The sequence below is a fragment of the Seriola lalandi genome, unplaced genomic scaffold (genome assembly GCF_002814215.2).
Source record: "Seriola lalandi dorsalis isolate HSWRI2012SDOR001 ecotype SW California unplaced genomic scaffold, Sedor1 jcf7180002054885, whole genome shotgun sequence".
NCBI lineage: Eukaryota > Metazoa > Chordata > Actinopteri > Carangiformes > Carangidae > Seriola > Seriola lalandi.
The window spans coordinates 1,473,738-1,493,524 of NW_019525437.1; the positions used below are offsets into that span (position 1 = coordinate 1,473,738).

Consider the following 19,787-nt stretch of genomic DNA (forward strand, 5'->3'; position numbering starts at 1 on the left):
GCTGCATCTGTTTATGTATCGGAACATCAATGTCACAGTCGTTTGAGTGCTAAAAGTGAGACGAAGTTTGTACATTTTTCCGAAATGTACTAATCCATGGTGTTCAGTGCGAGCCCAAGTTATATCTTTACACACCAGTAAAACGTCAACTGTTTCTTTCAGTAATTGACAACAAGGTGATAGTTATAATAAAATAATAACAAAAGATAAAAATAGACAACTTTATTGATTCATTTGATTATTGTCTTCGGCCCAGAGCTCAGTTGTGCATGGTTTCAGGCTAATTGACAGTCCAGTGCTCACATCATTTTAAAACATGCAGTATCAAGCATGCCATCATGTAATTCAACCACTTCATTTACCATCATTAACAATCTAGATTTGTGGGGAAAAATGATCTTAAGCAAGCTTCAGTAGCACCACATCTTTGCATAGATCAAATTAAAACCACATCTGCTCATATGGACAGATTGAAATTTATCTTGCAAAACATGACAGGAATTGTGCTCGTTTCTTTTCTTTTGGTTTTTGGAGATCTTTTTTTTTTTAAACTTGAGCAATACAGTATGGATGCAACCTGGAAATAACTTCATATGATAATAAACGTAAGGGAATTTAAAAGTTTAGACAGAGCTCAAATTAAATATGGAACCCATTTTCAAGTAAAATGTACATATTTCATACAAATCCAATGTCAGAAGTGTTAACATTCCTCAGTGTCCTCATGGTCACACAGGACAGTGCTACAGTCTGACAACAGACAATCAAAACGTGTGAAGACTGAAAACGTGCAGCTAAATCAAACTCAACTATGTAAATGTGCATTTTGGAAACTTCAAGTGCAAAAAGTAACCAGATTCATAAAGTAATCTGTAGCACCATCACTCGCTTTAGACCATGTGGATACTCATGAAATGCACTGTTTATAAAAAAAAAAAAAGACAGTTCCCATTATTAACACAGAACATAACCAGAGTCGTTGGCAATATGTGCACAAAATTGTTACATGTAATTGTAAGCAAAGTAAGTTTAATGGGAGAAACTAAGAGTAACTCAAAAGAGAAAAAATAAGTTAGAATGTCACAATGAACAACAGGATTTTTTACATGTGCACATCATACAGTGATTAAAAATGCATGGTTCAATCCAACAGCATTAAAAGTAATACAAAGTAACACTTGGACATCCCACTATGTCAACAATGCAACTTTGTTTCCATCCTCAGCCCTTTTACATTTCCTCTGTATTCATCACAAAAAACAACAACTTTAGGTATGTCAAATACTGATGACATGATTCTGACCAGACCTGAGGCTCCGTCATGTCGAGGCCAGAGGACGCAGCAGCTCCAGCTGGGACTCCAGGGTGACTCTCTCCTGGTGAACCACCTGCAGACCGACCAAAAGAAAACATGACCTTTGACCACTGTGCTGTCATCTGAAGATCCAGCTCAGGCAGTAAATTACATTATTTGCTTTGTTTGCCGTGGTAACAATGGTCTAGAAGAAGAAGAAGAAGAAATCCCTGCTAGCTAAATGTTATAATTTTCATTTCATCCCAAAATATGAAAGCATACAAAGACAAAAGGAACTCCCACTGAGGGAAACATAAGAGGAGGGTATGCCATATGAGTTCCGCTGAAGAACCGAGTTGACTATTAATGTTCATTACAATATGAATGAGAACAAGTTACAAATGAAACAAACAAAAATGTGAAGTTGTTCTGAAGTCAATAGAGCTTACAAGGTGAGTTCAGTTGGCCAACTCAGATGGGATGGATTATCATGTGCATGTAGAACATATAGAGGCTCTGACCCCCTACAAGAAAGATCAGCACAGCAGGGAGTGGGCAGTGAGGATACTAACTTCATCCCTTGGGAAATGTGGACTCCAAATGAGTTTTCCAAATGAGCGTTTGTTTGTCCTGGTCACAGAGCTATTTAACTAGATTAATGGGTACCACTTTACAATAAGACTACCCTTATAAAGGATATATAAATGGTTTGTAATGAGGTTATTAAGTTGGTTGTTAACAATAAACAATTAGTTAAGTTATAAGTTATAACACAATTTACAATTTTCATGCAGACTCACTATTTGCCAAGATCATGTTAAATTTTTTACCAATTACAAATAATAGAATCTTATTAATAAATGCTGATGTGTTTTACACTTTACAATAAAGCTAAAGATGAAGAAACATGAAGATGATGGAGGGAGAATCACAGAGATGTGAAGAGTGGGACAAAGAATTGATGAGCAGTTCACCAGGTAAAGGAGGGTTACCACCTGTGTTCTAGCTGGATGTTAACGTCCTAAAGAAGAGAGCAACCAGCAGAAAGCTTCTCCATGTTAATCTGCACTGAGCAGAACAATGTGATCAACAGCTGTGATTAGAATGAGGACGGCTGCTGATACATGTCAAGGTAAACAACACAGCCACGGCCTTAGACCATGAATCTGCTCATTTGATATGATCATGTGATCTGCCATAATTTGATCTGTCAGATGAAACTGTTTGAGCATTAAGATGCTGATGCTGGTTCATTGATAGTGACTGAAAAAACATGATGAAGCAGCAGCTCCAAATGCTGATGTTTGAGAAAACAAAGAAAGCTCAGTAACTAATGAGCGAAGAGGCTTAACAGTACAGATACATGTTGATGTGATGGCTCACTATTTGGCGAGCAACAGGTTACTCTTTTTAATTTAATGTGTTATAACAGCTTATAAAGTATTTATAAAGTGTTAACTAAAAAGCTAATTAATAAACTAGTTATAAACCATTCATAAATCCTTTATAAAGGGTTGTCTTAATGTGGTATCGATTAACGTCCCCATATGTTCATCGAAAATCAAAGTGTTTGGCAGAATGAATGGTATGGTTCAGCCAGCCAACTGACAGGAAAATAAATATTATTGAATGAACAATACAGTGTTGATATCTGGGTGGAGGTGGGGTTCATGAAATGCTATATGAGCAGCAGCAGCAGCAGCACTGGCAGTAACGGTGGCAGCAGTGCGTCATTCGGGTGAGTGATGTGGCAGCAAAACAGAGCAAGGCAATGATCACACCACCATAATCACAATGGTGCACTGGATATATATTGTAGTGACAGGAGTCGTGTGTGTGAGTGTAGCAACACACTCAAGTTGACTGCTTATTTGGTTTGTTTGTTTTGGTCGCAGTGGTCAATAACAAGATTCATATTACATATTTAACATATTAAAGTGTTGGACAGAATGAGCATCATACAAAGATTCCTCAGTCCATCCCCAGCCTGTTTTGTCTTGTAGTTTTTCTTGTTTCATTTGATGAAATCTTAGGGCCTGAAAGGGTGAAGGTATCTTATTTCTTTATTCATCTTGTGACTCCTCCAAATTTTTCTGGGGAGCCCTGGGCAGGTATCTTGTATGAAAAAATGACATTTTGGCATGAGTGCAATATCCAAAAGGCAAAGTGTCCAGTTCAGGAGAATCAGTTCAGCTGGAGTCAGTATATGTTCTCTGACCATAGTATGGGACACATTAAGAAACTTCACCATCCTAATGGAAAGTAACATAAATGTGCTGGTCTCTAATTGGTCTTTCTTTGGCTCCTCTATGTTCAGAACAATATTGATGAATACTTTCTTCTTCGAATAACTCATAACTGTTCATAACTTCACATAACATCTGTCAAGTTTTCGATTTTCTTGTTACTTCACAAACTATGTCTTTATTTTAAATTTGACTCCCTCCTCTGAGGAAAAGTCAGGGTGGTGTCATCCCTTTCCATCCAGCCTCCTTTCTTTTTCTCACACACCCTGCTGTAGCTGGATGCCTGACCAGCCTGGGCTCTATTTTGAAGAGGACAGTTGTGAATGCCAGTGGCTGTTTGGTATTTCAACAAGGCTCGAGTCTATATAAAGACACATATGCCTTTCTCTGCTGAATTCCACAGATGCTTTGAGGAGCAAGCTGAATTAGAGTGAGTAAAGATAAGTCTAGATTACTCACTGCTAATGGAAGACAACACCAGAATAAAAGCTGAAAGCTCAGAAATCCTTCTTCCTGTCTGTTTGTGTGATATTTAAGAAACTGGTTGTGTGTTGCTGGATTTCTTCTCTTTTTACTCTTCAGTAGCTCTTTAGTTACTCTTACTCTTTACAGCTATGAAAGTGCTGCATGTGAGCGTGCAGGTTTCGCTACTGGATCATTTACGAGGAGAATGACAGGCATGCTGCATGTGTTCCAACTGTGAGAGCGTGTGCCACGGGCAGATCCCCAATGCAAACATCTAGGTCTGTGCCATTAGTTCAGCCATGAGTGATGAGCAGGGGAGCAGACAGATGAGCTCAGGGCTCTTCACCAGCATTTCCCGTCAGCTCAAAGGAGTAGAATTCAACTTGTGACAATCGAGCAGCAACTTTTGAATCAGCATTAACATGAACAGTACTACGCTCTCATGGCTGAGGCTAAATGTTGTGTATGAAATCCCTATCCTTTGCAGGGCTGGTTTTCCCCATTTCACAGTGTCCCGGAGGAGCCGGAGGTCAGGGAATGTCACAAAGTTCACATGGATCGACACGCATTCCTTCAAAAACACTGTTTACATAGAAACAGAAACAGAAGATGGGCTGACCTTGAGTTGTTGTTGGAGCTCGCTGTTGAGGCGTGTCAGCACTGCATTGGTTTCTTTGTTCTTACGGATCGCCATCTGGATCTCCCTCTTCTGTCTGGACAGTCTGAGAGAGCATTCATCCACTTTATCATGTTTTTCATTCATTTTGTATCCAGATAAAATAATTTAACATAACTGACTCTGAATAAAATATCTCGCCTTTAAGCTGTTCAGTGATGGAAGAAAATATCTGGAGTTAAAATGAACAAACGCTGAAACAGAGTCGCTGCTGTCAGAGACAGAGGAGACCACAAGGATCAGACCAGAACACTGAGCTTTACATCAACCAGCCACTGCTAACAGTCACCACTGTGATTGATGGTCACCTTCTACTGCACCGACTGACAGTTTCAGTGAGCTGTCTGCTCAATAAGGAGACAGCAGCACATATGCTACAGTCATTATGGTGGTTAGCGTGTGCCTTAATGTCTTCTGAATTCCCCTTTCCTGATGAGGTTTTAAGGATTTAAAAATCCCCATCCCCACACAGACTTTTACAGCACAGCTACTAAATCTACGGTGGGGTCCCAAAGTCTGAAAAAATATTAACGATTAACAATTCTAGAAAAGTGAATACAATAATTACAAAACATTTGGACAGTATTTAGATGCCTTCAACTTTGCCAATTTCTTTTTAAATTTTCTCATGTTGCAGCCTTATGCTGAAATCAAACTATAATGGGAAATATGGTATTCTGTATCTATTATAACCCTGAATGACCATTTCATTTATTGCAGTTTCCTTAGTTAAACTTTTTACCATGTGATTTTGAACTGCTTTGAATTACTTAGAAATATTGAAAACCGCACTTACAATTTTGAGGATATACATTCTGTCCATATTGCCCTAAAATAAGACTGAGAGCAACTAAAATGCATCTTTCTGTACCTTCTGACTTAATGGCTTAAACCTAAACCTAAAAGAAAAAACCAGCTGCAACAGCGTGGCTCAGGTTGTTTTCACCTTGTGAGTCTGTGTGTGTCATCATGGCAAAGTGTCCTACAGACACTTCCTGTACCAGAACTAGCAGAGGCTGTTCTGAGGACTTTGACGAGTGTCTGTCTGCGGATAGTTTGTCAACGTGGCAGCATCACACAAAACTTTACAGGTGTGTAGCTGAGATCAAAATGAATGCCGACTACAAAAATAGATGTGGTCCAAGCAAGGGCACTGAAAATGGAGAGGTAGAAAGTAGGGAGGGGGCAATTGCCCCCCTCCACTTTATACCCCTGGTGTAATTCATGGATCAATGTAAAACCAGTTCCAATCATTCCTGTCCGCTCTGAGACATTACGTAAAACTGTGATGAGATCACATCAGCCACTACTACACTATTACTATGTTATTATTACATCATTGCTAAATTATTATATTATAACTACATTATTACAATCAATCAATCAATCAATCAATCAATCAATCAATCAATCAATCAATGTAGCTAATCAATAAAACTCAGATTCAATGAGATGTAAAGAGTCAAATGTTTGACTGACTTTTGAGCAGGCTTGGCAGGGGGAGGATACGACATGGCAGGTGGAGGTGCGGTCTCCTGGTTCTGGGTCTCTGTGTGGTATTTCCTGCGAACTGGTTTCTGTGGAGCCTGACTGTGACAAACACCAGCCACGTCCTGGAGGAAAGGTAACAGAAATAAAAAGGTAAAGGTAACAGAAATGAACCTCCACACTGCAACAGAGACACAGACAGGACCCTCACATATCTGGGTGAGGGGCTCAGACCTGTTTTGAAGCATTTGTCAAGTCTTCTGTGCTTGGACCAAATTTAGATTGTAGACCCTGTTCCTCAGGTTTTACACTGCTCTCCTCCTGCAACACAGACAAAACCAAACACATGACACATACATGTATGCTATACAAAAAAAAAAAAAAAAGTCTTGACCAACATACATCATTATAAGGCGAGATGATATGAGGAATGCTATAGAGGCAGGTTGAAATGTGTCCGCCTGACCGTAGATAAATCAGCAGCTTCCCTACAGGGACCACGATGTAGCGCTCTCCAGCCCCGGCTGCTCAGCGGCAGCCATGATGGATTCACTTGCATTTATTGCATCTCCTTTCTTCCACATTATTCTCTTTTAGACATAATATATAACACATCATCACCTGCTTTCATTCAGAGAGGTTAACAGTGCAAGAGTGAGATGTTTATTTCTTCATTTTTAGCTCATAGCAAGACTGATAGATCAGTTGTTTAGAGAGTCGAAGGCATTTCTTACCAGGAAGCACCTTTGGTACGTTTCTGCTCCACAACATTTCCCATCTGTTAATGTTGGATTTAGTGAATTTGATCCACTAATTTTTATATGGGCCACTGTCTCCATTGCGGTGGCAGTTGAAATTCCTGGGTTTTCCTGATGGTTTCAACAGGCTAATGCTGCTGCTGTAAATTATGCCCAAGAAACCTAAAAGTGCATTTCACTGAGCAATGCGACTGACTCGCATGGAGACACAAATAAATGGCCCAAGGATTCACTGCACCATTGAACGTGAAACACAACCACAGCATGGAAACATTTAAAAGTTACTGTAGTAGCTGCTACAGCAGCAGTAAACCACGGGAGCTCCATTAGCAGTACATGTGGTCACAGTAGCTGTAGGTCATGGCTGTTTTACTCCATGTAAAGACTGAAGAGGTACCGTCATTGACACACAGACCTTTTGAGGTCATTTTAATGATCTAAATGATCAGCAAAAACACATCAAAACCAGGAGGAATGAAGTTAAGGACACTAAACCTGCACGTGGTAATGGATCGGTGATAAGTCTCTCCAGTCTTTGGAGGAGACAGAGGAGAGTGTAGATGTTAGTTGGACTGACAGACAATCAGATATTCAGCTCCACTGTGCTTTAGAAGAAATACAAAGATGTGACACTGCAGGAGCATCAGTCCTGGCTACTTGCCAACGAAGTCAAGCGAAGTGATGTGAAATAAAGAAAAGTGATGTGAAGGAAAGTCAAATCAAGTGAAGTGAAATCAAGAAAAGTGAAATAAAGAAAAGTGAAGTGAAGGAAAGTGAAATCAAGTGAAATGAAATCAAGAAAAGTGAAGTGAAGGTAAATGAAAAGTGAGGTACAGAAAAGTGATGTGAAGGCAAGCAAGGTAATGTAAATGAAATGAAGTGAAATGAAGTGAAATAAAGTAAAGTGAAGGTAAGTGAAGTAAAGTGAGGTGAAGTGAAATAAAGTAAAGTGAAGGTAAGTGAATTAAGTGAGGTGAAGTGAAGTTAAGATAAATGAAGGTAAGTGAAGTGTGGACAGGTGAAGTTGAAGTAATGAGGTAAAGTGAAGCAAAGTGAAGTGAAGCCGAGTGAAGTTAAATGCCTGCAGATGTGTAGCTGTTTCTCCATTTACTATAACTGCACACTGAACTGCTCCCAATGGCTTCCTGCAACAGCCGCTATCAAAGGTTCACCCTTAACATTGAGATATTTTATGTTAAGGAAGCTACTTTAAATTATGCCTATAGTTCACTCATCTGTGTAATCTCCCTCTCAGGGCTGGTGTGAGTTTCAGTTTGTCTTACTATGTGAAACATATGCACACAGGGTATAGCCACCTTTGGGGGCGTCCAGTCTGCTTGGTTTTAATTAAGACTTAAGAAATAAGAGTAAAACATCCCGTGGGAAGGCAGAGGAATGGTGATACTACTAAAACAACCGTGCTACAACAGAGAAGTTAAAGATATAAGAGCAGACATAGTATTGAGAGGGCACATTAATCATTATACTGTATGATACTACACTAAAAAGACAGTACGGGAGTAACTCAGAGGAGGTGGGTAGGATTATATCGTGAGGATTGAATAGCTTCTGTGCCCTTTGAGCTTAAAACTACATCTGATTTGTCAAGTTAAAGTCAGAGGGGTGGACTCCACTACGGACAGAAACCCTCCACCCATCACTTTGTCTCCCAGGAGGATGAACAAATAAATACAAAACTGTGTAAATACGAAGCATTTCCAGAAAAATGAAACCCAATTAATACAATATGTTGGCATCTAGACAATTAATTTATTATGCCTGTTGGGTATACAATTTCAGAAGCTGGGAGAAACACTGAGTTTAAAAAAAGAGCATTTTAAAGTGCATTTTATATTTTTCCATACATCAACAGACTCACAAACAAAATGCGCTAATGAGTGTTTTTTTTAAGTTTAGTCTGATTACTATCTTAATTAGATATGGATTATTAGTAAAGAGGAACTATACATTTGTATAATGTTAAGCTAACCCAAGACATGAATGGACACCTGATATGAAATATAATATGGTAATGGTAAGCAGCCAGAAAATAGGTTGCGGCTATGATGTAAGTTGTGAAGAGCATTAACTAAGTGAGGATACTTCCTAATGTGGCGGTTGCCCATGCTTCCTAAATTAGACCCAGGGCCCACAGGGAGAAGAGGAAATGTTAAAGGTCTATGTCTGCAGTGGTGTAGACGTTACAGTTAGAGAATAAGGACGTCCTCTCTCTGAATGTATGCAGGTGCATGAAATTTTCATTTAAGCTTTCTATTCCCGTCCTCACAACTCATCAATATTAAACATGCACTGGATTGGTTATGTAGTGTAACAGGATACAAGTGCTTACCCACATATATAAATAATAAGTGTCAGGAATGACAAACGAAGGACAAAGAGAATGAGGTTGAGACAGGCTCAGACTAAATGCACGACCTGCCACTGCTGGCATAAATAAATCTCTGATGTGTTCGCCTGCTTGCAGCCCGAAGCAGAGCAGACTTTGATGAACACCGCTATCACAACCTTTGAGTTCATTTGAGTCTTGTTAAATAGAGGCTTGTATTTTTGACAAACATGGTGACACATTTATAGTCCTACATCTGACGTGGAAGGTGGAAAATCCGGGAGTGGAAAACGCTGACGACCTGTGATGGAATTTTGAGTTTGCCTGCTGATTTTTCCCCCCCCTTTCACAAAGACAATTTTGCCGCTTGCGGCATTTGAAAAAACACCAAGGGATATCAAAGTAAGAAATTAGATTTTATGCTCACCTCTTCTCTAAAATGACTGAAGTCAGCAAAGTTTGGCTGCTGCACTTTATTCGGGGGAGTTTTCTCTGAGGTGTTGATAAAATGAGGAACCTGAGAGAGATAATAGGTACTGATTAACCAAAGCTTTCTTTTATCATTAATTTATGGGACATGTGCACAGTTGGAGCTCAGAGGAACAACAAAGGCTCCCTTCACTGGAAATAAGAACACATTAGCTTGGAGTGCTTCCATAATCAAACAGGGCTTACCTGTGAGGTTATCGGTCTTGGAGGGAGGGCGGGAGGAGGTGGTAACCATCCACCTTTTACTCCTGAAATCCGGAAAAAGTTTCACTAAGCTATAAATTACTGTGGTTATAATTCTTTGCTTCCAGGAGACACATTTCACAAATATACCATTCCTATTTTCATAATCAGAAACTGACTTTCTCTCTTGTGAGCCTCTCCCCTTTCAGACTCAACAATAAAAAAACCAACAAATCTCCATTTCCCCCTTTAGTCCTCTCATGGAAGGAGAACTGTCACAAACAAAACACAATAACTCGGTTGCACCGTAGCTGCAGGCAGTTCATGCTCTCAGCATCTGGGTTACAAAGCTAATATTGTGAGAGGAGCTGAGTTGAGTGAGTCATACCCGGAGCGCCCTGCTGGAAGAGTTTGTTGAGGTCCAGTGAGGAGGCTCTGGAGTGGGTTTTCTGGGGCCGAGGCGGTGGAGTCGGAGGCTCCTCTGCCTTCTTCATTGCATCATCAACAGAGGTGCTGGAGTAGGACCTGCCCATGAGGTAACAGAAATACCAAGAGATTAATGAGCAGTTCAGGATGTTATTGAACTGATTTCTCTGGTGTCACAGGGGGATTTTCACCTCGGCCTGGTTTTTGTCCTCATCTGTGGGTCCAGGTCCTGAGGCGGTTCTGTGAGGAAGGATGCGTTAAAGGCAGGTCGGACTTTTTTGGTCTTGCGTGAGTTGTTGTAAATGAGAAGCAGTTACTTCCCTTTGGAACCTACACATATTTATCATATCATTTATGTCATGTGGTATTTCCGCTACTAGTTACTTTCATAACCAAAATATATTGCATCACTCTGAAATGCCTGAATCTTACCATGTGCCTACAGAATACTGTATATATGTTTGCAAAGCCGCTCTTTCAACTACATCACAGACAGTGTACCAGACATTTCCAACGTACAGGACCAAAGAGGAAGGACTAGCAACACAGTGAACACACTTAGGGTGGTGGTGTATTTGTGGTATAAGGCCACATCTCAAAACTGGGACCCATGATGTTTTTATGTGCAGGAACAAGGCGTTCAGTGTTATATTCCCACATCAAAAGGAGTTGTAGTTTCACCTGGCCGCTCAGGAAAAGCACAGAGTTGCAGAGTCCGTTTCTCTTGAGATGTTGTCGCCCTCTTCAAACTTGCATCTATAGACACAGTAATAAATACATCAGCAGCAGAATGAAGTGATGAGTCTTTTTTTTATTAGAAATTGTACCAACCACATAATATTTTTGTAGAGACTTGGGATAGTGGCATTTCATTTTATTCTAAGGCTTAAAAATATAAATGTACAGTATCTTAGCATTTCTCCCCCTTGTTAGCTTTCTTGAAATGGTCTGGTAGAATGTGTTTGTGCCTGTTCTGTAAGTTCAGTGTGTGAGTATACTGGGGTAGCAGTATATAAAGAAATTATACACTTAATTTGATTGTATTTTTATGTTGTTTTCCTGACATGTTCTGTTTTGTTGTTTCAAAATAAAAAAGAAAGTGGAAAATACTGTGTCATTTTTCCAGTTAATGTTGTAGTGACTTTAACAAAGCAGCCAATTGACTCAGAGGAAGTGAATGTGCCTTGCATCTGACTTTTGAAAATAATTTTTCAGTATTTAATGACTCTGTTAAATGACTTTAATGACTGAGAAAAATGATCTTATCTCACCTTGTTTACAAGATTCCTCTTTCAAATCCTGTTTTGTTGTTGCCAGACTTGGCTGGATTCTCTCTATGATGCTTCGATCCTGAAAAAAAAAGAAGAAGAAGAAACTAATAATTTTCAGACATACAACATCACTGCCTGTGAAATAACATAAAGTGTATAGTACATTACAGGAAGTACAAGTTTATGCTCTAAGTTCAACATGTTAAGGTGACTGCACTTGGGGCAGCCTCATGTTCAGCTTGTTAGTGCCCCCTACAGGCACCAAAGAGGGACTCCATATTTTAAAAATATTTTATTCATCAGTAATAATCAGAGTATCTGAGGGTTCGGTTTACCATCTGACTGGGCCTTGGTTCAGCATCCTCAAAGACAATTAGAGGCTCTGCACTCTGCAACAATATAGTTTGAGTTTTTACATAAAAAGTAAAAACACCACAGCAAAGAAAAGACATGACAAAATGTATGCATGTTTCAGAAAACAGATCCATGCACACGGCCCTTACCTCAGGAGTGTCCGGTATGTCCTCTTCCTGCTGCATGAACCCTGGCCGCAGGGTTGGAGGGAGGCTCTCTGGGAGAGGGTAACCATTTTTGCGTGCCACAATCAAGTGAAAGGCTGTGCAGAACTCAAAGAAAGTGAGAGCTCCATCTCTATCCACATCACTCAACTCCCTTAAAAAATTAGTTGAAAAGATGAAAAATATCTGGAAAACCTGAGAGTGGAGCTGTAGATTTATGTTTCAAACAACAATCCTGATCATTAAATTAAATGAAATTACATCAGAAAGTATTGCTCATACTTTATTTTTGAGGGGTCGGTAATTCTATATGGTTTCATAATAATTTTTTTAAAAAGGTTTCCAAAAAAAAACTGTGGTATTTGGTACAAATTTATAGGAAAAATAGGAATTTGCTTGAAAGATGTTTCAGGTGACCTGCTGATCAAAAGACTCTCCCTCCATCAATTTATTATATAAATTAACTGGATTTTACCAGTTGAACACAGTTTCTTTTCTATTTCTAATTTAGGCCAAAATACGTGGTTCATTCTGGAAAACTTCATAGGAAATTAAGAGGAAATTATTAGGAAATTACAGACTCTTAAAATGTTACAACAATTGAAATTAAAACATCTTGACTTAAGGTTTTAACTACAGCAGGCATTCTAATGTATATATGGTGATAAATATTTATTAATAATGAAAGCTAAATCTTGACATACAATTACATATAAGAGAAGTTTGACATATGTACTAAACTAAGCCGGTTAGTTTAGCTTTTTACCTCAGGACAGAGCCAGGCTAGCTGTTTTCTCTTGTTCATAGTCTTTATGCTAAGCTAAACTAAGCTAACAAGCTTTTGGCTGTAGCTACATTTTCAGCCTGCAGACATGAGAGTTGTATCTTGTCATCTGACTCTCAGTAAGAAAGCAAAGTGTATTTCATAAAATGTCAATCTTTAACTTTAAGATTGTGCTTCAACAGCCTATTAACTAATCAATATTTCTAAATAAAAGAGCACAATGTTATATTTTACAATCAAATAACAATTTATTTTATTCAGACACCTCCTCTATGGTCAAATATACTGTATATGATGTCAAAGACGTAGTTTGTCATTTGTGTTTAGCTAAGCTAACATCAAGCAGCCAGTTAGCTTTATACAAAGCCTAGAAACAAAGGGAAACAGTCTGGCTCTGACAAAATCCACCAACCAGCACCTCTAAAGCTCAGTAACTAACACGTCATATCTCTGCTGTTTACTTTGTACAAACATTAGAGTGGTGGAGTGACACACTGTGGTGGTGGTGGTAGGTGCATGTTGTAATCTTTGGACTGGGTCAGACTGTTTCCTCCTGGTAACACTATGCATTTAAGATTTTCAACAAAATGTATTTTATACAGTCAACTCCTGCGTTGCAATAAATGAAAAACATTGTTTCAAATGCCCTTTTGAAGTCTGCATTTTTGTGTGACTCAGTGGGCCTGCTGAGGCTCTTGGCTGATATACACCCAACTGACCCCAGAACAGAACAGAACAAGGACAGACAACACAGTGAGTCAGCACTTACCAAATGTGGGAGAGCTCTGGTATTGGGAGCTTGGATTTTGTGAAGAAGTTTTTCGCAACAGCTCCTGAAAAAATTAAAGAGTGACAAAGAGGTAACAGTTTGAAAGCTTAGTTTTTCTGTGAAATAGGTGCAGCAGGTGGGGAGGGGTCCATACCCAGGATGAGAGCCCCCAGGTCAGGCTGCAGGGTCTTGAACTGATTTGTATAATACTCCAGCTGTTCCTCTGTGATCCTCCAGGGGTCATCGTCAGAATAGTCCACTACATCCTGCTGGGCCAGCCGCTCTGCTGAAGACGCCTGGGAAGGACATACAAAGTGTCATAACATAGACTTAAAGAGAATGTACATGATTATAAGCTGTATAAATCTGGCCGTACCCGAGCCATAGCAGGGTGCTCCACAGTGGGTTTAGTCCCGTAGTTACTGGGCGAGGAGTGCTGCTCCAGCTGAGCAGTCGGCCGTGAGGATTGTTTGCTGTCATAGGCTGAAAGACAGGAGAGAAAAACACAGCTTTGGTGGAGGAGAAACCTGAGACTGCCGTGCAATGATTTCCTACCGATTACACCCCTGAAAAATGTGATCTGACAGAATGAGAGAATCACAGATCAAAGGAGCCGCAGAGAGCAAAGTGAGAGGAATCAGAGCTGCTCCATTTGGAGGAATGAACAGGTGTCACAGACGCAGTAAAACCTCAGCTTTTTCCTTTCAATTCATCTCTGATTTATAATTCATGACTACTGTAAGACATCTACTTCTGACAGTTTCAGTCAACTAAGTTGTTTCTACTCGGAAACTGAAGAAAACTGAGAAATGTAAATGAATAAATAAAAAGGTCATGGAGCCTGTAATGCTGATGCTGATGGTTCTTACTTGAGGCAAACTTTTCTGCCCTGTACAGTAAAACTTCAGAATAAAGACGTGACTTAAAGTATGATTAGCGCTCAGTGCTGCTATAAGACTGGAACTTACTCATCTGTGAGTCTGCTCCATTTCTCTGCGTGGTGTACGAGTAGCTGCGGTAGGTAAGTGGAGAGCAGGGGGGTGAACTGCACGGTGAACGCGGTGGAGACCAAGACTCCTTTAAAAACAGGGACAGAATATTTATTACTTCACATATACACATATACATACACAGTACATATACAGTACATATACATAATCAGTACATACACACATATATACATATATATATATCTATATGTTGTATGTTTTGGCCTATGTTACATTTTAATGTTATGATCAGTCTGTTTCATCTCATGCCAAAATGGGCCCTGAAGATTGAGGCATAGTCCGGGGTCTGTAACAATCCTTAGACCAATGATTCCTAAATGTTACAGTGCATTCATATGGAAGGATTACTACAGTATATTAAACAAACTGAATCCTGGAACAGTTTGTGTTTACTCAAAAGAGTGTAAATGCAGACAGTAAATGTGGGGAAAAAGGTAAGTCTCTGATGTGCTACATTTACACCAGGGAGCTTTGTGGTTATATGGTTTCCTTCATATTTCAGTTATACTTGGTAAACAACGACAAAGATGTGTTTTTTCTTTTGTGGTGTATTTTATACATTTTATCGGACAGGAAACAAAGGGGAGAGAGATGGGGAAGCACAAAGTACTGGTTATATTCAGTGCATTAACCCTGAGCTACCACGATGCCACATTGACTACACAGTAAAGTAGATGGGCATTAATAAGCCAAATTTTGACCTCGCTGCAATTGGAAAGTTGTGATCAGAGAAGTCTTCAATCATCTTATTTTAGTGATCATGTTCCTGCTCCAGCTTCTTGTTCTCAACTTGAAATGACACCCACATCACATTTTCATCAGGTTTGTGTTCTGGGAATCACTTCTTTGTCATCCTTCTCTAATCTCTCACCGACAAGACATTTCAACTCTGATGATTATAGCTGACTGGAATATCTCTGCTCAGTGCACCGAACATTTCCTCAGCAGGGGACATACTGAGTGGATCATAACAGGGATTTAACTGTTCATTCTGATAAACTGTTAACTGCCTTGCATCATCAGAGGTTTCATCCCATGCTTACCTTCCTCTCTACACCTGCCTCCAGGTGTCTGAAGGTGCTCCTGTCAGCTGGAGACCATGAGACAGAACCAGGAGCAGTCCCAGACTGAGCCCCCTGACCTTCTGTGCTGGGAGGGGCGGTCGGGTATCGCATGTCTGGTTCATTCTTCAGCCCAACGAATCTGGGCAGAGGTAGATCTAGAGCCGGAACATTAGAATACTTTATCATATTTTTATCTTATTTACTATGAGTTTTTCTTTTTTCTCTTCTTTGGAAATCATTTTGAAAAAGTACTGAAAGTATTTAAAGAACTTTTTTCTTTAGTTTTGTCTCATCAGCAGTATGATGACACGTGTGATGATCTTTGAGCGCCTCTACATCTTACCCTGCTGAGGTGAGCTACCACTACACACCATGGTGAATTTGAAAATCTCATACTCTTCCTATTAATCCATCAAACTATCGTTTGCTGTGTAGAAAACAGATTTCCTCCTTGGCCCGGGTGTGACTGATTTTGTGCTCCTGTAATGAGGACAAACCCACTTAGCCCTTTCCACGCGACTCCCCTTTCATCCAGATTAGACCAAATCCTGCCATGTTAAGATAATCTCCTGATCCCCTTTTGCTCTCATAAGACGCCTCCACTCTGAGCGGCAGACTTACTGGCCGTTACACTCTCCAGGCGAACGGGCAGACCAGACTGGGCGGCCGCGAGCAGCTTCAGGGCCACATAGAACTGAGGTGTACCAAAGTAACCCAGACGCTTTGCTCCACACACCTCAGTCACCTGGAAACACAGAAAGTTCAGATTTTAACAATGTATAACCCTCATACATTTCATCTTTATGCTGCTGCAGTGCTGTGACCTCCTCTTTTCAGAAACATAGTCTGGAATAGAGTAATCTTAAACATGTGATTATTTTACACCCTGATCAAGATAACGTGTCGTTCAAAACTACAGGCTCTACTAACAAAATAAAGATAGAAGAAACAGTATGTGAAGGATAAGCAGCACAGTGGGATCTGTTCATCCAGTACTCTTTTGATTAGAGGAACAATGACTGCTTTGGGGGAGCAAAGAAGATTAGCTTTATGTGGGTCAGTTGGGAGAGAAAATTCCACAAAACATAACTGAAATTCAGTTAGAGGTTCTTGAAAAGTAAAACCGTTTGTTTATAACTGAGTTTAGAGCTGCGCTGATGTCTAAAAGTGCATGTGGCTCTTAAATACAGTGCTGAAAAAGGACGCTGAGTAACAGTCTAAAAGTATTAATGGTTTCTGGTACACCACACACAAACACATACTCCCCTCAATCTATGTTGAACAGAGTAAGCTGTCGTCAATTTTCATGTTAGCATGATATCAAATGAACTGTGAGAGGCATTATTAAAACTGGACAGGATACCACCACACTGGATAACACAAGGCCTGATTATTGGGTGAAAATGCAAAGAGAAATGGGTTCAACATATTGGAAAATATGCACATTTGCAGACTGTTAGCTTAGCTTCACATAAACACTGGAATAGAGGGAAACAGATAGCCTGGCTCTGACCAAAGGTAACAAAAATTTACCTAGCAGCTCCTCCAGCCTTCATAGCTTCCATGTAAAACCACAGTGAGCTGATTTTACACCTTAGCTTTTATACAAACTAGGTCTAACATGTTAATTAACTAACTAACATTACAGGAACAGTGTGATATCCATGCTACTTAAGCTAGCCACCAGCAGCCAGTTAGCTTATCCTAGCAAAAGACTAATTAACACTTCCCCCTTATATCATATGTGTTTAATTCCAACAAAAGTCTGAAATCTTCTCACCTGACTGTAAAAAAGTTAATTGAAGGGAAGGAATTTCTTCATCCTGCACATTGCAACTTTTTGATTCTGGCATCTCAGTAAAAGCGAAACTGTCACCATTACAAAAAAGTCCTAACACACCTGGAGGACAACACTGAACTTTATCAAGCCGCTTCAATAACATAAGGTCATCTGGATTGTTTTGGTTTCACCATGACTGACAGACACCAGACCATCCATCTTCTTGTGGCAACAACGGATTAACACTGGTATTCTAACACTAACAATTACGTTTATTCATAAACACGCGATCCAGGATTCAAGTTTTAAGTGAATCAGATGGTTTTTCTGTTACTGAGGGGAACAAGCACATTTTCTGTTATGTGTTTATGAAATATGAATGTCAGGGGTGCTGTTAATACCCATTGTCTAATGAGGCTGTGTGGAGCGCATGTGGTTCATATCGCCTTATGACACATTATTTCTGCTTGACCTGCACTGTTAACAGCTTTCAAAGAGACATGAAATCAAAAACAAGTATGATCCAGAAAGAGAACAGACAGAGCAGGTCAGGTCTGCAGTGTTGGAGATGGTGCCTGAGGTCAGCCGAGAGAGATTGATGATGAGATTATTTCAGGAGCACCAGTAAAGGCCTTGAGGAACCAGACAGCCCGGTCAGATCTCTGGCCTGAGTCATTACAGGGAGCTGGAGAAACGCCAAAAACGTTTCAGCGCACATAATGTTATCACTGGTGTCACTTTTTGGACATTGATTAATCATATGCCTTGTTGACAATGTGAATAAGAAAATCACGGAAACTATTCTTCTATTTAGGAATGAAAATAACAACATAGAACTTGAATTACACCACAGAACATATGTAACGACACAGCACATATTCAGTATGATTGCTGAAATACCAAAATAAATAAAAGAATGTGTCTGTTGTGACTTTGAGTAACTGCTGTAAGAAAGAAAGAAAGTCTGTACTCAACTGCTGTAATTAAATCCTGTTAAGTTTCTTGTACTTTACTTGAGTACAGGGCTGAAACAGGAAGTTGATCAATCGTTGTCATCTTTGTCATGTATGAGAGTAAATTAAATACTGAATCTTATGCTTTTAGACCGTCAGTCACACAGAACAACCTACATTAATTAAAGACATCATGAGACCTGTGGAAAATTGTGAATGTCACGTCTTCAATATCTTGTTATTATGTCATAGACTAAGTGATTAATTGAGACATAATTACTAGAATAATCAATAATGAAAATATTTGTTAGTTGCCACAACATTTCCGAGGGAAATATTGAACTTTTTACTGAGCTACATTCATCTGAAGATATAGTTTCTAGTTACTAGACACCTCTCAGAATAAGATTTCACATTAAAAAACAATCAGTAAGAAAGCTCATTAAAATTAAACCAGTGGTTCCAACGTTTTTGGTTTACCGTTTAGATGTCTGCGAGGTGTTGGCAGTTCACCAAAAAACTTCTCAGATGGTTTCATTTAAATAATTATTTGAGGTGCAGAAAAGTCAATCAGTCACAGAGTACCTTTACTTTTGTAATGGAGTGCTTTTACAATTACTTCTATCTAAGAAAAGGATGTATTCCTTCCACCAGTGTGAGCAGCACCAGCATTATCAGCCTGGAGTGCCACCAGAGTTCAGGCCACACCTTATTCAAGCAGACAGGTTCTGCAGCCACATCTGTCAACACCTTACAGTACACCTGAGCACAACACTGTGCACAAACACATACCACATACTTCAACTACAACCTGACAACAAACTGCAGCACACACATTTATGGGTAATTCTGTGTGTTACTGCATCACGAGGAAATCATCCAACAACACACCTTCCACTGAGCTGTCAGAGTGTCTGCCGTGCTTGTTTATTGTGGTCATGTGATTGAACATTATGGGAAACATTTACCTGTCAGTGGAAATAATCTCAGTCAATAACAGGATGATCCAAAGTCTGTACCCTGAGTCCATGTAATGAGTGTAACAATTGATTTCACTGCAGAGTGATGTCTGGGAAGGAGAGCCTTTCTCTGAGTGACTGCTGGCTTCACAGACAGCAGTGACAGCTCAGCAGGAAGACATGTCATGCTTTCACTGTTTATCTGCTGTAAACACAGGTCACACATTCAGATGTAAATCTGGCCAGCGTGGGTATCGGATGAATCAGCAAACACACCTCTACATACGCTCTGTGAAGGAAAATTCCC

General features: G+C 39.7%; 1 protein-coding gene across 1 annotated transcript in view; it reads right to left on the reverse strand.

Moving 5' to 3' along the window:
• Window positions 1-207: 207 nt before the first annotated feature.
• reps2 (RALBP1 associated Eps domain containing 2) overlaps window positions 208-19,787 on the reverse strand; it is a 22,053-nt gene continuing 2,473 nt past the window's right edge. Inside the window, exons 2-19 of the mRNA XM_023428742.2 lie at window positions 16,410-16,533; window positions 15,768-15,943; window positions 14,683-14,791; window positions 14,091-14,197; window positions 13,869-14,010; window positions 13,715-13,778; window positions 12,147-12,315; window positions 11,979-12,032; window positions 11,644-11,722; window positions 11,054-11,128; window positions 10,564-10,612; window positions 10,335-10,471; window positions 9,950-10,011; window positions 9,702-9,791; window positions 6,404-6,490; window positions 6,161-6,294; window positions 4,625-4,727; window positions 208-1,388 (exon numbers count right to left, since the gene is read on the reverse strand). Coding sequence (XP_023284510.1) covers window positions 1,320-1,388; window positions 4,625-4,727; window positions 6,161-6,294; window positions 6,404-6,490; window positions 9,702-9,791; window positions 9,950-10,011; window positions 10,335-10,471; window positions 10,564-10,612; window positions 11,054-11,128; window positions 11,644-11,722; window positions 11,979-12,032; window positions 12,147-12,315; window positions 13,715-13,778; window positions 13,869-14,010; window positions 14,091-14,197; window positions 14,683-14,791; window positions 15,768-15,943; window positions 16,410-16,533 — 1,830 coding nt within the window. The 3' untranslated portion in view covers window positions 208-1,319. The remainder of the gene's footprint in view (window positions 1,389-4,624; window positions 4,728-6,160; window positions 6,295-6,403; window positions 6,491-9,701; window positions 9,792-9,949; window positions 10,012-10,334; window positions 10,472-10,563; window positions 10,613-11,053; window positions 11,129-11,643; window positions 11,723-11,978; window positions 12,033-12,146; window positions 12,316-13,714; window positions 13,779-13,868; window positions 14,011-14,090; window positions 14,198-14,682; window positions 14,792-15,767; window positions 15,944-16,409; window positions 16,534-19,787) is intronic.